The 16,815-nt window shown below is 39.8% G+C and overlaps 1 protein-coding gene across 20 annotated transcripts in view; it reads left to right on the top strand.

The window, feature by feature from the left end:
* LOC119972793 (protein MTSS 1-like) overlaps positions 1-16,815 on the top strand; it is a 183,470-nt gene that overhangs the window by 115,270 nt on the left and 51,385 nt on the right. For 19 of the 20 annotated variants that reach the window (XM_038810182.1, XM_038810188.1, XM_038810184.1 and 16 more), the window contains 3 exons: positions 14,123-14,207; positions 14,752-14,843; positions 16,374-16,448. In XM_038810182.1, coding sequence (XP_038666110.1) covers positions 14,123-14,207; positions 14,752-14,843; positions 16,374-16,448 — 252 coding nt within the window. Of the gene's footprint in view, positions 1-8,075; positions 8,163-14,122; positions 14,208-14,751; positions 14,844-16,373; positions 16,449-16,815 lie in introns of all 20 variants that reach the window. The other variant, XM_038810201.1, reaches the window with a different exon arrangement.

Genomic DNA, 16,815 nt, shown 5'->3' on the forward strand with positions numbered 1-16,815 from the left:
CTCACTCATCCTGAGCACCCTGTACAAAACCTCCTGGACACCAGCCGACACTCAGATGTCTCCACACAAACTGGGGCTGAGCCCCAAGCCGCAGACATTTCTGTTTCTCTCTTCACCACGGTGACCACTCCCCATCACTGACTTGCCCTCTCCGTCAGACATTTTCAAACTTGCCCACCATTCTCAAAGTAAAAGACGGGCTGCCCTCCTGCAATCAGGACCACAGAAGGAACAGCATGCCCGATCTTTCCCTCCCCCCCCCCCCCCCCCCCAAACACCCGTGGATCGCGACCTTGACTTTGAAAAATCCTGCTGTAGGAATCTGGTTTGGAGTTGGAACAGACAGGTTAGGGTGCAAGTGGAAAAAGAATGCACAGCTGCATGTGGGTCACCAAAATAAATAAGAATTACTGAAAAAAGGGACATGCTGTTGAAGTTTTTTGTCTTGCGCTTATCAGAACAGATTCTCAAGAATAATTCTGCTTGAGAAAAGAATGCTGATTGGTTGGCAAATGCATCTGGGTGAGGTGTTGCAATGGAGAATGCACCAAGGAATGCCAAGCTTCTGTTTAAATTCAAACCAGGCAGGTTGACTCTGATCAAGGCATTGCAATTTGGATTGAACTAGGGAAGGCTATCTCTTTCCTCCCCCACCCCTAAGCTTTTGTTCAGTTGAAAAAGGCGCAATGCATAGTGGTTGGCAAACTTTTTGTTGTATTACAAATTAACCAAAGTGTGCTGATATTGAGCTGTAGCAGAACTGTTGTTGAACTGCAGGCAAGACTACCTGCATCATAGAAATTACAGTGCAGAAGCAGGTGATTCGGCTCGTAGAGTCTGCACCGGCCCCTGGAAAGAGCACCCTACTTAAGCCTCCACCCTATCCCAGTAATCCCACCAAATCTTTCTGGACACTAAGGGCAATTTAGCATGGCTAATCCACCTAACCTGCACCTTTGGATCTTCTTAATAACATTGAAAAGATTTTGCATAAATCAGTTGCTTTCAAAACTGGGGTTTCAAATGAGATTGAAGTTAAATTTCAAATGATATAAGATGGACTCTAGGGCCTTGTATTGCTTGTCTTCATTGTGCTTGAGTGGTGGTTAGGGACCTTGCGCTTTAGTTATGCAGCCACGTTTTGCATCAAGTAGACTTCTGAAACTTAATTTTTTGTACAATTTTGACAATTGCACCGTGAGTAATGTATTAATCGCAAGGCAAAAAAAATAGTTAGCCAAGTACTTGTGATTTGGTTCAACAACCGGTTTAAAATTTTTAAGTTTAAAATTGTGTGCAGCACAAATGTATGCATTTTATTGCTGTATTTTATGATTTAAATCTACCACTGAGAGAATAAAACAAAAGAGATGTTGCTTAGATTATCTATATTTTTGCATTTCAGAATAATGCCGATCTTCTATTCTGGAATTCTTTTTTTCCCTAACGTTCATTAAATGAGGACCCTGTCAATCCCATTTTGTTTTATTAAAATCTGTACATAGACTAGACTTAAAATTGGGACTATTTGTATGTTAATATACCCTAATTTGCCACCATATTGAGACTTGCATTGCATCACGGGCAGCATTTTAAAAACATGTTGTTGCCAAAGGGTTTCAGTTCTTCTTACTATGTGTCTAACTATTGATTTCAAATTCGAATGTGAAATAACAAAGGCTGGAATCTCAAGTGCTTTTCTGTATCGATGTTGGTTGAGTTGAGTGCTGTTATTCACATAATAGATTTCTTGTGTACAGCACCGCCATTCTTATTGGATAGACTACATAGAGTGTATTTTGATTAGCTCCTTGGAGTGGTACTTTTCCAAAACTGGTTGGCAGCAGTTGCCGACAAATTATTTTTAAATGACAGTGATCCAGATCAAAACCACTTGCTCGAATGCTGTTTCCATGACCTCAGTTTTACTTTATAGTAAGAAATCTTATAACACCAGGTTTAAGTCCAACAGATTTGTTTCAAACACTTGCTTTCGGAGCACTGCTCCTTCCTCCGAGGAAGATTCAGCTAAAACAAAACAATAGAAGTGAATTTACCCCTTCTTAAATCTAGGACTTAGACTAGATGAGCAATTTCCTCTGAGGAAGGAGCAGTGCTCTGAAAGTTAGTGTTTGAAACAAACCTGCTGGACTTTAACCTGGTGTTGTAAGACTTCTTACTGTGCTCACCCCAATCCAACGGCAGCATTTCCACTAGTGAATTGATTGCTTTTTTAGCAGAATTGCACATCAGCTATTTTCTCTGCAAAAATGTTTTAGTTCCTCATGTAACTGAACCTTTTACTAAATCCTATTTTATTGGTGCTACTTCATGACAGATAAGAACATAAAACTTCCAGTACAATTTTTGCACTTGCATAACCCAAGAAAATTTATGCTGAAAGAAATTTATTTGCTGTTCTTTTTAATGCACGTTAAAATGAAATTGTTCATCTAGTCGAAGTCCTTGATTTAAGAAGGGGTAAATTCACTTCTATTGTTTTGTTTTTAGCTGAATCTTTCAGCGGTGGCCAAGTATAGCAGATGTGCAGCTGGTTATTGAGGGGAAAAAAAACTTCCATTGCTTAAATTTCAATTTGACTGTGGGTGTAGAGCTGTTGAGTGATTTCCATTTTGCTGATGCAAATGCATAAAATATATCGCTGATAATATTATTAATAAACAGAAGAAAAACACATCACTAAATTTAAACATTGAAAAATACATAGCTGAGTGGTAATTGTCTCAAAGAGAAGCGGTGCATAAATATTTTGAGCTGCTAAACAGAGCCGTCTGTACCTAACTTGAGAAGGCACCAGTTGTGAACTTAATTTCGATCATCTGAACATTCCCAAATGAGCATAACTGAACATTTTTAGTCACAAATTAAACATCGCAATGAGCAGCATAGTGCTATTTGTAACTCGCTTTTAGCATCTACGTTCCATGGAACGATCTTGTGACAAATGTTATTGAAGATAACTGGGTCAATTCTCAAAAGGGAAAGATAAGAATTTTAGGCAGTGTTGAATGGAAAAGAACCAGGCAAAATGTACTTATGCAATACGATATAGTGACTTGAAAATAATGCGTTCAGAAGGGAAATGCCTGAAGATAAAATATATCACCATGAAGGTCAATTTTGTACTTTTGTATGTGAAATTTAGTAAATATTCCACGAATAGGCTTCCAGTGCTCTTTCCATTGACCTACATATCATTAGTTCAGTCAAAAATTAAATAGTTAGACGACAAATATTTTGAGGGGGTTTAACAGTTATTTTCTGAAGGAGTAATGTAATGACATTATATACTATTTGAGCATTATCAGCCAAATGTAACAGATGTAGACGCATTTCATTTGAACTTAATCTTTCCCATTTCGTCAAGGCACTGACACTTGCTGAGCTCCATTTTCATTGGTGCTGAAACCCACTAGTGCTCCACTCAGATTCCTTCATGTGTACTTTTATGGTGGCTTTCAGTGGGTAATCTAATTTTGACCTCACCTGCTGTTGAGACGTACACAACGCTTTTCACAACAGAGATGACTGGATACCAAATGGGAACCCTACCATGCATTTTTCCTCTTTACACCTTCCTACCCCTCTTTTCCATTTTCAAATTCCTCTCCGTTGCTCTGTCTGTTTCCCTCTTCCCTTCCACAAAAAACATGGGAGCTCAGTTGTTATAGTGCCCACAACTAAACTAAAGTGGAAGTTGGGAGAAAAGTATATTTGTGAGCTGCATTTATGTCTCTCCTTGCTTCTGTGCCTGATTCAAAATGAACAAGTAGTTTTAATACTACTGAACATGTTTACTGAGTGTTGTATCCTCAATTAGTGACATTTTTCATGGCCCAAGTTGAGGAGTAACTTATACAATGAGCAACTGTCTATTCTCCAAGGTACTGGCACACGCTAAGTACAATAGTCAGGGCAGCTGAATAAAATCAAGCTCAGGCATTTCACAACAGTTGCTTTTCTAATTCCATATTGTTTGTTGCAGTTTTCATCAGCAGCTGAAAGTGAATAATTTCACTGGGTTTCTGAAATAATTCCCAATTTCTGGGAATTAGATTAGTCCATGATTTTGTAGGAAATATTTACAGGAATCTGAAATGTCCTTTGGAGATCTTTTACTCATCCCAACTAATCGAAGAAAATTCTGTTATATAGCTGTTGCATTTGTGTATATATTCATATTCCTATTTTGTCTAAACCAAAGTTATCCTACTCCATTCTAGCCAGAAACTCTACAGAAGTGCTGATTCTATCCTTCTCCCTGGATACTCAGTGAAGTTAAACTTGATAAGGTACACCGTTGTTATCTATCACCAAGACTGCCAAATCCTAACGGTGTTGCTGTCTATGTCCTAATTTAAAGAAAAATTGTTCATTGGATGTGGGCATCATTGGCTAAACCAGCATTTGTTGCTCATCCCTAATTGCCTTGCGAATTCCACTGTAGATAAACTCCCATCCTCCTGTACAGACCCTGACAAGGTTTTGTTCTACCACACGTCTGTAACTCTTTGATCTTCTACACTATTGATATTGGTGCTTTCAGTCTGCTCTCTGGAATCTCTTGTCAGATTTGATGAGGTATTCAAAATCAGGAAAGGGTTTGATAGTTAATAAGACTCTGTTTTGACAGGCACCAGTGATCATAGAATATCAATTCAAGATAATTGGAAAAGAACTAGAGATGAAATTAGAAGAGGTTTTTTAACTTGGCGAGTTACAATTTGAACTGCATTTCCTGGAGGATAGTAAAAGCAGATTCGGTAGTAACATGCAAAACTGCCTTGGGAAAAAATTGAAGGTGAGAATATTGCAAGATTGGGGAAAGAGCAGAGGAGTGGGGCTACACAAACGTGATGGGAAAATGGCAGTCTCCTGTGCTGTATGTTTTAAACATCCCATAAAATTAGCAGGTTGCTGGAATGTTGACCCTTTCTCTTTCTAAGAATACCTCAGAGATGACCTAAATAGCATGTAATGCCCAAAGCACTACTCTTTGATGTTAACTAGAATTACATTGTTTAAATAAAAGTCAATACAGAGGATGTTATGATGATAGTTAAGCATACTACCATTTTCATTTCAAAAGCAGGAGTCAAATTGGATTTGGGTTTATTGTCACATGTCCTGAGGTACGGGCGGCATGGTAGCATAAAAGTGGCACGGTAGCACAGTGCTTAGCACTGTTGCTCCACAGCTCCAGGGACCCGGGTTCGATTCCCTACTTGGGTCACTCTGCAGAGTCTGCATGTTCTCCCTGTGTGCGTGGGTTTCCTCCGGGTGCTCCTGTTTCCTCTCACAAGTCCCGAAATATGTGCATGTTAGGTGAATTTGACATTTTGATTTCTCCCTCAGTGTACCGAACAGGCGCCGTAGTGTAACGACTAGGAGATTTTCATAGTAACTTCATTGCAGTGTTAATGTAAGCCTACTTGTGACACCTAATAAAGATTGTGTTGTATAGTGAAAAGTATTGTTTTGCGTAGTTGAGACAAATCGTTCCAAACATGAAATAATATAGGCCACACATGGACACGGGCACAGGTGAAGCATACGGAGTGTAGTGCTATTAGGGGAGAGAGAGGCATAGTGGTATTGTCACTGGACCAGTAATCCAGAGACCCAGGGTAATGCTCTGAGGACCTGGGTTTGAATCCTGCTAGGGTAATTGGTGGAATTTGAATTCAATAAAAACTGCAACCATGAAACCATTGTCGATTGTCATAAAAACCCTCTGGTTTGCTACCGCCTTTTTAGGGAAGGAAATCTGCCTCCTTACCTGGTCTGGCGTGCATGTGACTCCAGATCCACAGTAATGTGGTTGCCCTCGAGGATGGGCAATAAATGCTGGCGTCGACATCCCATGAATGAACAAAAATGACCCAAAAAAATCCAGTTCAAATTGAGGTGATGAAAGTTGTCGTTTCGCTGTCAATGTCTAGTGAAGCAACTCCTAATGGGTGCATGGCAGGGATGGGTAGTTGAAGGAAAAAAGCAGAACCGTGCCCTTGTAAATGGACGATTTGAACTGAATATAATTCTGTAAAAGCGCACAGTCTGTTTTGTTTATTTCAATCTGAAGGCACGGTGGCCCAGTGGTTAGCACTGCTGTCTCATGGTGCTGAGGACCCGGGTTCAATCCACTGTCTGTGTGGAGTTTGAAGATTCTCCTCGTGTCTGGGTGGGTCTCACCCCCACAACCCAAAAAGATGTGCAGGATAGGTGAATTGGTCATGCTAAATTGCCCCTTAATTGGGAAAAAAAATAATTGGGTACACTTTTTTAAAAATTGCAATCTGAAGAGAAACTATTGTGTTGCACTTTATATATTCCAAAGTTTGCCATATTCTGAATTTTGCCTTTCCTAACTTGTAGCAAATTCCATTCATTCATTATCTTTGTGATTGCTGACCTATTTTGACTTCAGTTCAGCACTGCTTCTGTTCATCCACAAATCCCTCCATGGCCTTGCACCCCTACTTTCTCTCTATCCTCCTCCAATTTTTGGTACTCTGCATTCCTTCAACTCTGGTCTCTTGGATTGGCAGTTCTTTTGTGCTTGAATCCCAAGATTTTGAGTTTGATCGAGTACAAAAATCCACACTAACATTCCAGTGCATTATTGAGGGAGTAGCTGCATTGTTGTAGGTGCTGTCATTTGGATGTGATGAATTGAATCCCCATCTGCCTGCACACGTGGCTGTAAAAGTTCCCATAGCACCAGTTCAAAGAAGAGTAGGGGAGCAGTGTCTTGCCAAGTATCTTGACCCTGTGATCAAAACACAAAGAAACAGATTATCTGGTCATTATCAAGTTGATGTTTGTGGAATTTCTCCGTGTGATATGTTGGCTGGTATGTTTCCTATGTTACAGCAGTGACTGCATGTCACAAAGTGCTTCATTGACGATACTGTAAAATCTGGTGGTTGTGAAAATTGCTATATAAATCCAAGTTTTTCTTGCGCTTGTGCTTTGTCAATTACCTTTGATCTTTTGAAGGCCATCGGCCAACAAGGCACTAAACTTTGGAATTCCCTGCTTAAACTTTGCCACCTACTCACCTTGCTCTCCTCCTTTAAGATGTCACTTAAAACCCACCTCTTTGACCAAACTTTGGTCACTGAGCTTAATGCGATGTCTTTTGGTTCACTGTCAAATTATGCTCGTTAATGGTACTGTGCATGCGATGGGAATGTGGAAATGAGGTTGCAATCAGATTATCTGAGATCTTATTGAATGGCAGAGCAGGCTCGAGAGGTTGAATGGCCTACCCCTCCTAATTTTTATGTGAAGCCCATTGGGATATTTTACAATGTTAAAGGTGTTCTATAAATGCAAATGTTTGTTCAACTTCTACAACAAAACCTCTCAAATTTCACTTTCTTATACATAAGCCACGTGAATTATTTTTGCATGGAAGTCCTTTTTGCTGCGTAGTAAGGAACATGTTAGGGAAAATGAGGGGATGTTGTCTTTACCGTTGTCGGTTCGCCATCTTCCCTTACAATCAGGTAGTTTTTTTGCCAAGGAAATTCTGGAAATTCAAAACATAATTACTAAAAGGGAGTTCTCATTAGCAGTACCAAGAATATTCACAGTCATTAATGCCCGACCTTCCCTGAGTGGAGCAACTAAGCTCTTTAAGCTCTCTACAGGCTGTGATGATGCATTCTGAGGTGGATTTCCTTGCTGAAGCTCATGTTCCTCATTAATTAAGAAGGTTCAGCTCGAACTGGCCCCAGTGTCTGGTATTCGTATGTTATGTTCCAGCTATCTTTGAAGAGAGAAAGTTGGCCCACAATCATTTGCAAAACCTTGTCCCTCTCAGCTGCGTAATATGAGAGTTTTGATGCAGATAGTTTGAAAAAATAGATATGACGCACTTAATTGCTGCAGTTAAACTTTCCTGCTTTTTAAACACCGAAGCACATTTTGTATTCCTTGAGAATTAATAATTTGTAACTTTGAAGATAATTGCACTTTCTGCCTCCTTAACTTTGCAGTTAAATGGGTTTAATGCTCTCGTGTAATCTTGTATTATTTGGCACAAACAGGCAATCTGTGACTTTCTCTCCCTTTATGGAACCAGGGTGCACAATTGCTTTATTTGATAAAGCTATCTCAACCCATTAGCAAACAAGGTAGGTGGATGGTAGAATACGTTGTATTATATTTCATGTGTTGAAACACCATGTGTTGTTATGATACCCTGGGCGAGTGTGCGGTCAATTCCATCCCCACAGGCTCTGGAGTCCCCAACACAAGTGAATTAGCCAATAATTTATATATAGGTTCTGAGATCTTTTGACCCTTGACATCTCCAATTACTTCAGGCACCAGATTTGCAAGTGAAACACAAAATAATTGTTTATTTGTAGCAACCATCAGATAAGACATGCAATGATTATCATAGAATATTGGCAATCTATTATTCCTGTCCCCCCTTTACCGTCCCACCCTATACCCAAACGCACAGGACACACACACACACACACACACACACACACACACACACACACAGGAAAGGGGTAAAATGCTAGGGATTGAAATAGTCTCCTGGTTGCTGATAATGAAATTGTTGCAGCTTGTTGTCCTCCCAGGACACGAGTGTTGAAACCCCACTTGGATTGCTAACAAAGTTCTGGCTGGAGCATTCAGGCAGGACTCTCAGGCTGTTGAATCTCCTATAGGGTGTCATTTTAACTTGTATTTACCTGGTCTTTGAATGATCCACCTCGGGCCTGTTTAATTCTGACTTGCCCCCACCAGATTAATGATCAGCCTCACTGAGATGACACGAGTTCTCCACACCTGAGAATTTAAAAAAGGTTTTCAAACAAACCTCCCTGCCTGCAGATGGTGCTGGACTGAATTTTCTCTATAGGTTACACTGACTGTACAGAGAAAGATCTTTATCCTGGACTTTCAGAAATAATTCATCAAATGAGAGAGAAATCAAGAGTTAATCAAAATTATCCCACCCGAGACGAGTAGGACATAGGTTTTGTGTTTGCTTGGTTTCTCAAATGTGTGAAAAATAGTGGGTGGATTCTCTGGCCCTGACCATGGCAGGGCCTGTTGCGAAGAATAACACAAAAATTGTCATTCCAGCCAGCAACACCGGAAATGCTGACAAAATCTGATGAAATGGCAGCTGCATCAATGACCTGTTTTGCTTGCAGAAGAATAGTTTCCAAAACATTGTGAAGTCATTATATTTGATTTTTAAAAATGTGTTAAAGGGATATGGGCAACAGGTGGGGAGGTGGATTTGAGACCAGGAAGAGATTAGCCATGATCTGATTGAATGGCGGAGCAGGCTCGAATGGCTGAATCCCCTACTTCTGCTCCTAATTCCTATGTTCCTAATGCCTTCTAGCTGCATGATCAAAACAAAACTAAAACTCCTGAGAATAAATCTGCCTTTGCAGAACGTTCTGAAAATAGCAACACCAATCAGCATTGAGTGTTAATTAAGACCTGGGAATTCAAAGTGGTTTGTTGGCTGCCAGCCAAGTCCATCAAAATGTGTCATCATGAGACCAGACCAAACAGCAGATCTTACCGGGGGATTCCTGAGACCAGACCAAACAGCACATCCTGCCTGGGGTTTCTTTTTCCTTAAGTAAAGGAGAAATCCATCTTCAAGGCGTAGACTCCAGTAATTGCCCAGGTACAAAAATTATAAAAGCCAAAAAGAACCAAAACTACAAGGATTTACACGAGGATCCTTACATTGTGCAAACACATTCTCAAGATTATAAAGAAAACAAGCAGAAAATATTGAAGTTGGGTCGCGTCTGTGGAGAAAGAATTAGTTAATGGGTTGAATTTTCCCACGGGCTTCAAGAACTCTACATCGAGGCCAAAGACCACACTTGTCATCAAGGTACCTGCCATGCAACTTTGCGTGTGGCAGGCTCCTAATTGGGTACTTCTATGTCCACCAACCAGTAACGGATAGTAGCAATATCCCAAGCCATACAGCTCAGTGAGAGGGCTTAAGTGTTCTTGCCTTGTGGCAGTTGCCCCAATTGAAGTGAGGCAGAATTGTGAGCTCTTGGACACCTCACTGGAGGCGCTCTCGGAAGCCAGCTGAAATTTTTTAATTACAGCGAGCTCACAGTTAGGACTATCAGTGTGGTTGCATTGGGAAGCTGTTCCAATCTGTATTTCTCTCCCCATTTGCATCCTAGCCTGCTGCTGGGAACATTCTGGGCAATCTTTCCCCCTCTGTCGATTTACTTTGAATCTGTTACATTGTTAACATTTTTCAAGGACACCAACCTGAATATTGCACAAATTTCATTGTCCACAGCTGCTGTCTGACGTGTTGAGTAATTTCAGAATTTTGTGTTGATGTTTCAGATTTTGGGTACCTGCAGTATTTTGCCATTCTGCAGACAGTTCTGTTGATAGTTAAATGATTACTATATTACTTTCCCAGACTGTTCTCAGCTGGACAACTGATGATGCTGACTTGGTGCTTCACTTTTCCAATATCACCTCAAATATTTAAATCCTAGTTGACCATTTTCAGAACTGTGCTGTATTAGTATAATCTAGTTGTGGAGATTAAAATACGTTCTGGAGATTGAAATACGTTCTGTGCAGTCATTGAATGTGGTTCCATCTCCTCCATGTGCAAAACACCATCCTGCTTACAACTATTTTCCCTGAAGTATGGCAAAGGGCTTTAAACTCAACATTTTCATATATTGCAGCTCTTGTCTGCTTTTGTCTTCCAACAAAATTATTCCAGCGCAAAGTCTTAGGCAGTATAGGCTCTGACGATCATGTAGTTTGCACATTGTTGAGTGAGAATGTAACCTCCTATGTTTCTCTATTAAAAATTATGCACTCATAATTTAAGCAGGTTCAAGAGCATTTAATCAACAAAGAAATCTCTGCTGAATGTGTGTAGTTATTTGTTATCTATTCCACTGTTGGAGATTACGATTGAGAAGTAGAAAGGTTTTTTTTTTAAAAAACCTCCATATTACATTGTTACCTTTTGGGGATAACCAAGGCATAATAAATGCCTTGCTTGCATCCCAAAAGTGAATTTTTTTAAAAAATGACTAAAAATGTTACAGTAAATAAAATATTTTGTCACCTCGCATTAAATCATTCTCTGTCATTTGAAGTGTTGGGCCTTAAATCACTGCTGTAGTGTCTTCAGTTTTTTGATAGCTCTTCAGATTTTTTTTGATTGTTTCAGTTGGCAAACCTCTCATCAGTAAACTATATTGTGCCAGTAAATGCAAATATGGGAATAAATATCCAATGGCGAGTACAAAAGTTTGGTGAGATGTTGAAGAATGGTGTTGTGAAAGCAGTCTTCTGAATAAATAGCCCATCTGGATTTGTTAAGAAAGAAGGCTGTCGTGGCAGTATGGTGGCGCAGTGGTTAGCACTGCTGCCTCACGTCGCTGAGGTCCCAGGTTCCATCCTGACTCTGGGTCACTGTCCGTGTGGCGTTTACACATTCTCCCCATGTTTGCGTGGGTTACGCCCCCACAACCCAAAGATGTGCAGGGTAGGTGGATTGGCCACGCTAAATTGCCCCTAAAATGGAAAAAATTAATTGGGTACTCTAAATTTATTTTTAAAATATTTAAAAGAAAGAAAGAAGGCTGTCACAACTACTTAAGCTTGTCCTAATTCTGTGTCTGTTATGATTTTTGATAAAATGATATTATCAACACTTTACATGCTGTTCATTTTCCCTTCTGGTTTTGCTTTTGTGAACTAGTTTTTCCATCACGAGAAAGCATAGTAAAATTCAAATGTAGTCTTCCTCAATATTTAGATTTTTCTGGTAAAATTCAAGCTGAAGTTTCACAACCATGCCTTATTATTGTTTTGTGGAGTGAGTTGATGTTAGCCGTGAATTATGCTTTGAAACCATTGAATGCAGCAGCCATGCAAAGAGATTTATAATTTGTAAAGAAAATGGACAGTCTATTAACTGAAGTGGTAAAGTTGGGCGGATCGGTAGTGTTAGTGGATGTAGCACCATCTGCTGGAGGCACTGGCTGTCTAAATTGTACGTTCTCTTGGACTTTGCCTAATCAGTAAAGAAGTGCACATAGTTCCCTTTCATGCACATCAAATACTTCCCTGATGGTATACTGGGTAAATGCATTGTGTGGTGTGGTACTCGCTCATTCAATCTTGCTCTGCAGTGAGTTAATCTAGGCCAGAGCGGCAAATGCTGTGCTTAATTTTTCCTCAGAACCTCAACAGAAACCAGTTGGCTGAGGTTCCTAATCCTGATTGTTAGCCCATGAATAATTTTGGAAATGGGCAAAGATTTGATTAAACTTGCTTGTCCTACCCTTTGCAAATGAACACCCAACTCGAGGAAGAGTTGAAATCATAGTGCATTCATGATGACATTGAGTGCCCTGGTGAGAAGAACTAGAATTCGATCAACAAAATTATTGTGAACCCGAGTGCTTTGCAGAGCTTTGCTTACTAATTGGCAATGAAATTGGCAATGTTAAGTGAAATAGCATTCATTTGTGTTCCCCAACAGAAAGATATTTGGATGCGTATATACCAGATCTAGTAGCCGAGTTGAGAGGGCACCGTGTAAAATTCTTTGGAGTAACAAGGCTCACAGTGATTCAATTTGACATTGTTTGAATTGATAGTATCAAACTGGGTTGAAAAGGTGGTTGGGATGCTTTTACCTCCCTGAATGAATCATAGCTAATATGTGACTTAACTCCATTCCTTGGTTCTATATCTTTTAATACCCTTACTTAACAAAAATGTATCATTCTCCGTTGCAAAATTTTCAGTTGACCTAGCCTCGATAGCTGTCAGATTATTGTCACTGAAAAATTTACCTGCTTTGTGTTGAGTAGTGCACATGGATTTAACCATGCAGTTAAAGTATGGTAGCTGCAGTGTAAATGCAGCATTAATAATGTTCTTGATGTGTCTATTAGTAAATTGTCCTTGGTGCACTTTTATGTGAAAGAACTTGTGTGGAAGAACTACTTCAAGAAGAAGTAGATCAATGCTAGACTTGATTCCTGGATTCTCTTCATTTGGGTGCCTGATGGCAGCCAGAAAGAAAGTCCAGTATTGGTTTCTAATGATGTAATGGTACAAGCCACCTCTTCAGATGGCCTTTTCTTCATTCCCCATACAATCCTGGGGCATTTGGGGCAGCACGGTAGCATTGTGGATAGCACAATCGCTTCACAGATCCAGGGTCCCAGGTTCGATTCCGGCTTGGGTCACTGTCTGTGCGGAGTCTGCACATCCTCCCCGTGTGTGCGTGGGTTTCCTCTGGGTACTCCGGTTTCCTCCCACAGTCCAAAGATGTGCAGGTTAGGTGGATTGGCCATGCTAAATTGCCCTTGGTGTCCAAAATTGCCCTTAGTGTTGGGTGGGGTTACTGGGTTATGGGGATAGGGTGGAGGTGTTGACCTTGGGTAGGATGCTCTTTCCAAGAGCTGGTGCAGACCCGATGGGCCGAATGGCCTCCTTCTGCACTGTAAATTCTATGTAAAATCCTGCTTTGTATTGGAGATTGTTTCTGGCAAAAGCTAGCATGTTCGGAGCCTATTGTGCTGAGAAGTGGTGTTCCGACTACAAATGTAAACACTGACGAGATAAAATGCGAAGTACAGAGGCCCAAAATGTTACAAACCAACATAACTGCTATATATTTTGACCTTTAGAAACTGACTTCAGTTAACATATCACTGCAAATAAATAAAAGTGCTTTATAATTATGTGCAAGGAGGCATCCATCATGGTTGTTTTCTTCTGCGTGTTTATGCTCCTTGTTCTTTTTAATTTTAGAGTATAGTTTGTTAATTCAGTGTGCTTTTGCATGAAAAGAAGCATAATTAAAGTAGTATTTAGCTTTGCACTAAAAAAAGTTAATTCAAGTTGACTTGCAATTCAAACAAGTAAATTTTGTTTTGGCCCGTGTGAAACAGGAGTGCATTTGAGAAAAGGTGGAGTTGAACAGCCTTTAGTTCTATTTTGAAACATAAATTTAGAAATATTGGTACAAAAACAAAGTGACTGGACAGCTATAAAGGAGTTTAATGATTCTCTTTCCTTCCCTTGTTAGGTGCAACAAGAGAAATCGGTTCAGCATTAACCAGAATGTGTATGAGACACAGAAGTATAGAGTCGAAACTTCGTCAGTTCTCAGCGTAAGTTCTGCTTTTTAAAGTGTTAAATTATGAATGCACAGTGTAGAAATAGATTATACATTTTAATTGATTCAGAATCTGCTTAAACTGATAATCTTGAAACTGATCTGGCCAAATTCAACAGGTGCTTATATAGAGGCCTAGTTTTCAGGAAAATGTATTTTCTCTCATTGGGCTGACCCAATTCATTCTCCGTTTTGTGCTTCCAATCTGCCAAGTGACATCGATTTACATTTTTAAATTTCTGTTTGGGCACTGTTTGGGTCACTTTAGGTCATACATGAACAGCTTTGTCTGGAGAACATTTATACAAGCAAAACACGAAAATATTTAAATGAAATCTTTACTAATCGAGTTGAGTACATTATATTTAATGTTGCATGTTATCATTTTAAAAATAATTTTATAATGGTAATTAGCATATTGGTTGCCTTTCCATTCAATGGCTTCTATATAACTGCGTTTACAGTACACAGGATATTTTTGTTTATTCCTTCGCATTAAAAATAACAATTGTCTCTTCTAACATTACTTCGTAACTTAGAGCTCTGATCGATTGCCTGATAAATCCACTTCAAGATCAAATGGAAGAATGGAAGAAAGTGGCCAACCAGTTGGACAAGGATCATGCAAAAGGTACATTTAACCAAGGATTCAAATATGGTTTTATAATATGCTGTAAATGTCTCCAGTCAAAGAAATACAAAAGTACCTTTATTTGAAACAATCTAGTCTCATTTACTATAAAGGTATTGTTTTGAAAATAAGTTAAATATATAATTGACTCCCCTTATTTCAGATTAACCTAAATGACACATGCCAGGGGTTGCCAGACTTTGAGACACGGAACCTCAATGGGACTCTTAAGAGCAATGGGGAACCCCAAGCATTCTCAATGTTGACGCCATCTTTTCTTTTTTGCTGCAAAATTTTTTGTGCAAACACAGAAATCAAACGTAAACCAGTCTTTTCTAGCTAGGCTTACAGTCACAAATGCATTCGCCAGCTGCATAGCCCCCTCACATTAAACACTGGCAAAGCCACCCTCCCATAGCCCTTAACATTAACCCTTGGAAGAATTACCCACTTTAGGAGTGGATAATATGGTAATAAACATCTCTCTTATTGAAAAAATATACTTAAATCTTACCCATTGTCATTTTTAATTGGAGGAATGATGCTGGAAAGCTGATTCTCATATCTGACCCAGACATCTCTCACTCCCTCACACACATATACACAAACTCACCTCATCCCCTCTCACACAAACACTCCTCTCTCTGAGCCCCCCCCCCCCCCCCCCCCCCCCCCCAACCACACACACACACACACACTTCCTGAGGCCACACCTCTGCCTATAGGTTACGCGCATCCTCTCCTCAATGCTGTTGTCCCACTTCTGGCCATCTCCCGTCTCACTTTCAATCTTCACTGTTGGCCATGAACTTTTCTGCCCAGCAACAGAGGTTGAATAAATCAAATGGGCCAAGCAAGATGTCTCTGAGCACTGGATGCTGGTAGACCTATTTGATTTCTCCTTTTAAACTTTGCACTTTTGAACCGGTGTTTGTGGACCCCCTGAAGTCCCTTCACAAACCCCGGGGGGTCCATGGATCAGTTTACTACGGTGCTATCACATATGTTACAGTGCCATGTTAGTTCCAAAGTTACAGGTAGGCAGGAAGGCGCACATGCGCATGGCTTCACCATTTATATGCAAATTCAACAGATCTGGATCTCACGACACCTCTCCATCTCTGTATCTCACTTACCACCTCTGAGACGCTGCTTAAAACCCACCTCTTAAAGCAGGCTTTTGGGCATCGGGCCTAATATCTCCTCATGTGGCTTGGTGTTGGGTTTTGTTTTGTAATGCTCTTGTGAAACACTTAGGATATTTTATTATGCTAAAGGGTCGACATACAAAAGTAAGCTGCTGTTGTTGCTTTAAGGTTGAAGTCATGCTACTTCGCTTGAAACCTATTGCATCAATTTTATGCACTATTCGGAAAATCAGCAGATGTGGTATTCATGCCAAATATCTGCTGATTTTACTAAATAGCAGTGTGCTCTACAGTAGGAGATGAATACAATAGAGAAATTGCTATAGTAGGGAAAGCAATGTAAAATATTATATGCCTTGACAGAAGTTTTCTTTCATTAAAGAATATAAGAAAGCTCGACAAGAAATCAAGAAGAAATCATCTGATACATTGAAACTTCAGAAGAAGGCAAAGAAAGGTACGTCATCTCAAAATGCATATTTGCACTACTGTTTCTTATTACTCTATAGTGCAATGTAAACATTTTATTGGTGGATTTATCTCATTAACTATCATGATTTTGAACCAACTTTTTGCGCACAGCTGTATAATGTATTGATACCAAATTATGGATATTGTCGCCCAATTCATATTAACCCAGGCAGAGGTAGACAGGAAGAATATATTGACTCAATACAGCTGCTTGTGCCAATAAAAATAAACTGTTGACTTGAGTAATACAAGAGTGTCCAGGCCTGTTCTTAATTGGTTTCAGACAACATTACATGCTAATTTCTGTGACATAATAACACCGTTGTACTTGAATTTGGTTTACACATTGTACC

Source organism: Scyliorhinus canicula, chromosome 10 (genome assembly GCF_902713615.1).
Source record: "Scyliorhinus canicula chromosome 10, sScyCan1.1, whole genome shotgun sequence".
Taxonomy (NCBI): domain Eukaryota; kingdom Metazoa; phylum Chordata; class Chondrichthyes; order Carcharhiniformes; family Scyliorhinidae; genus Scyliorhinus; species Scyliorhinus canicula.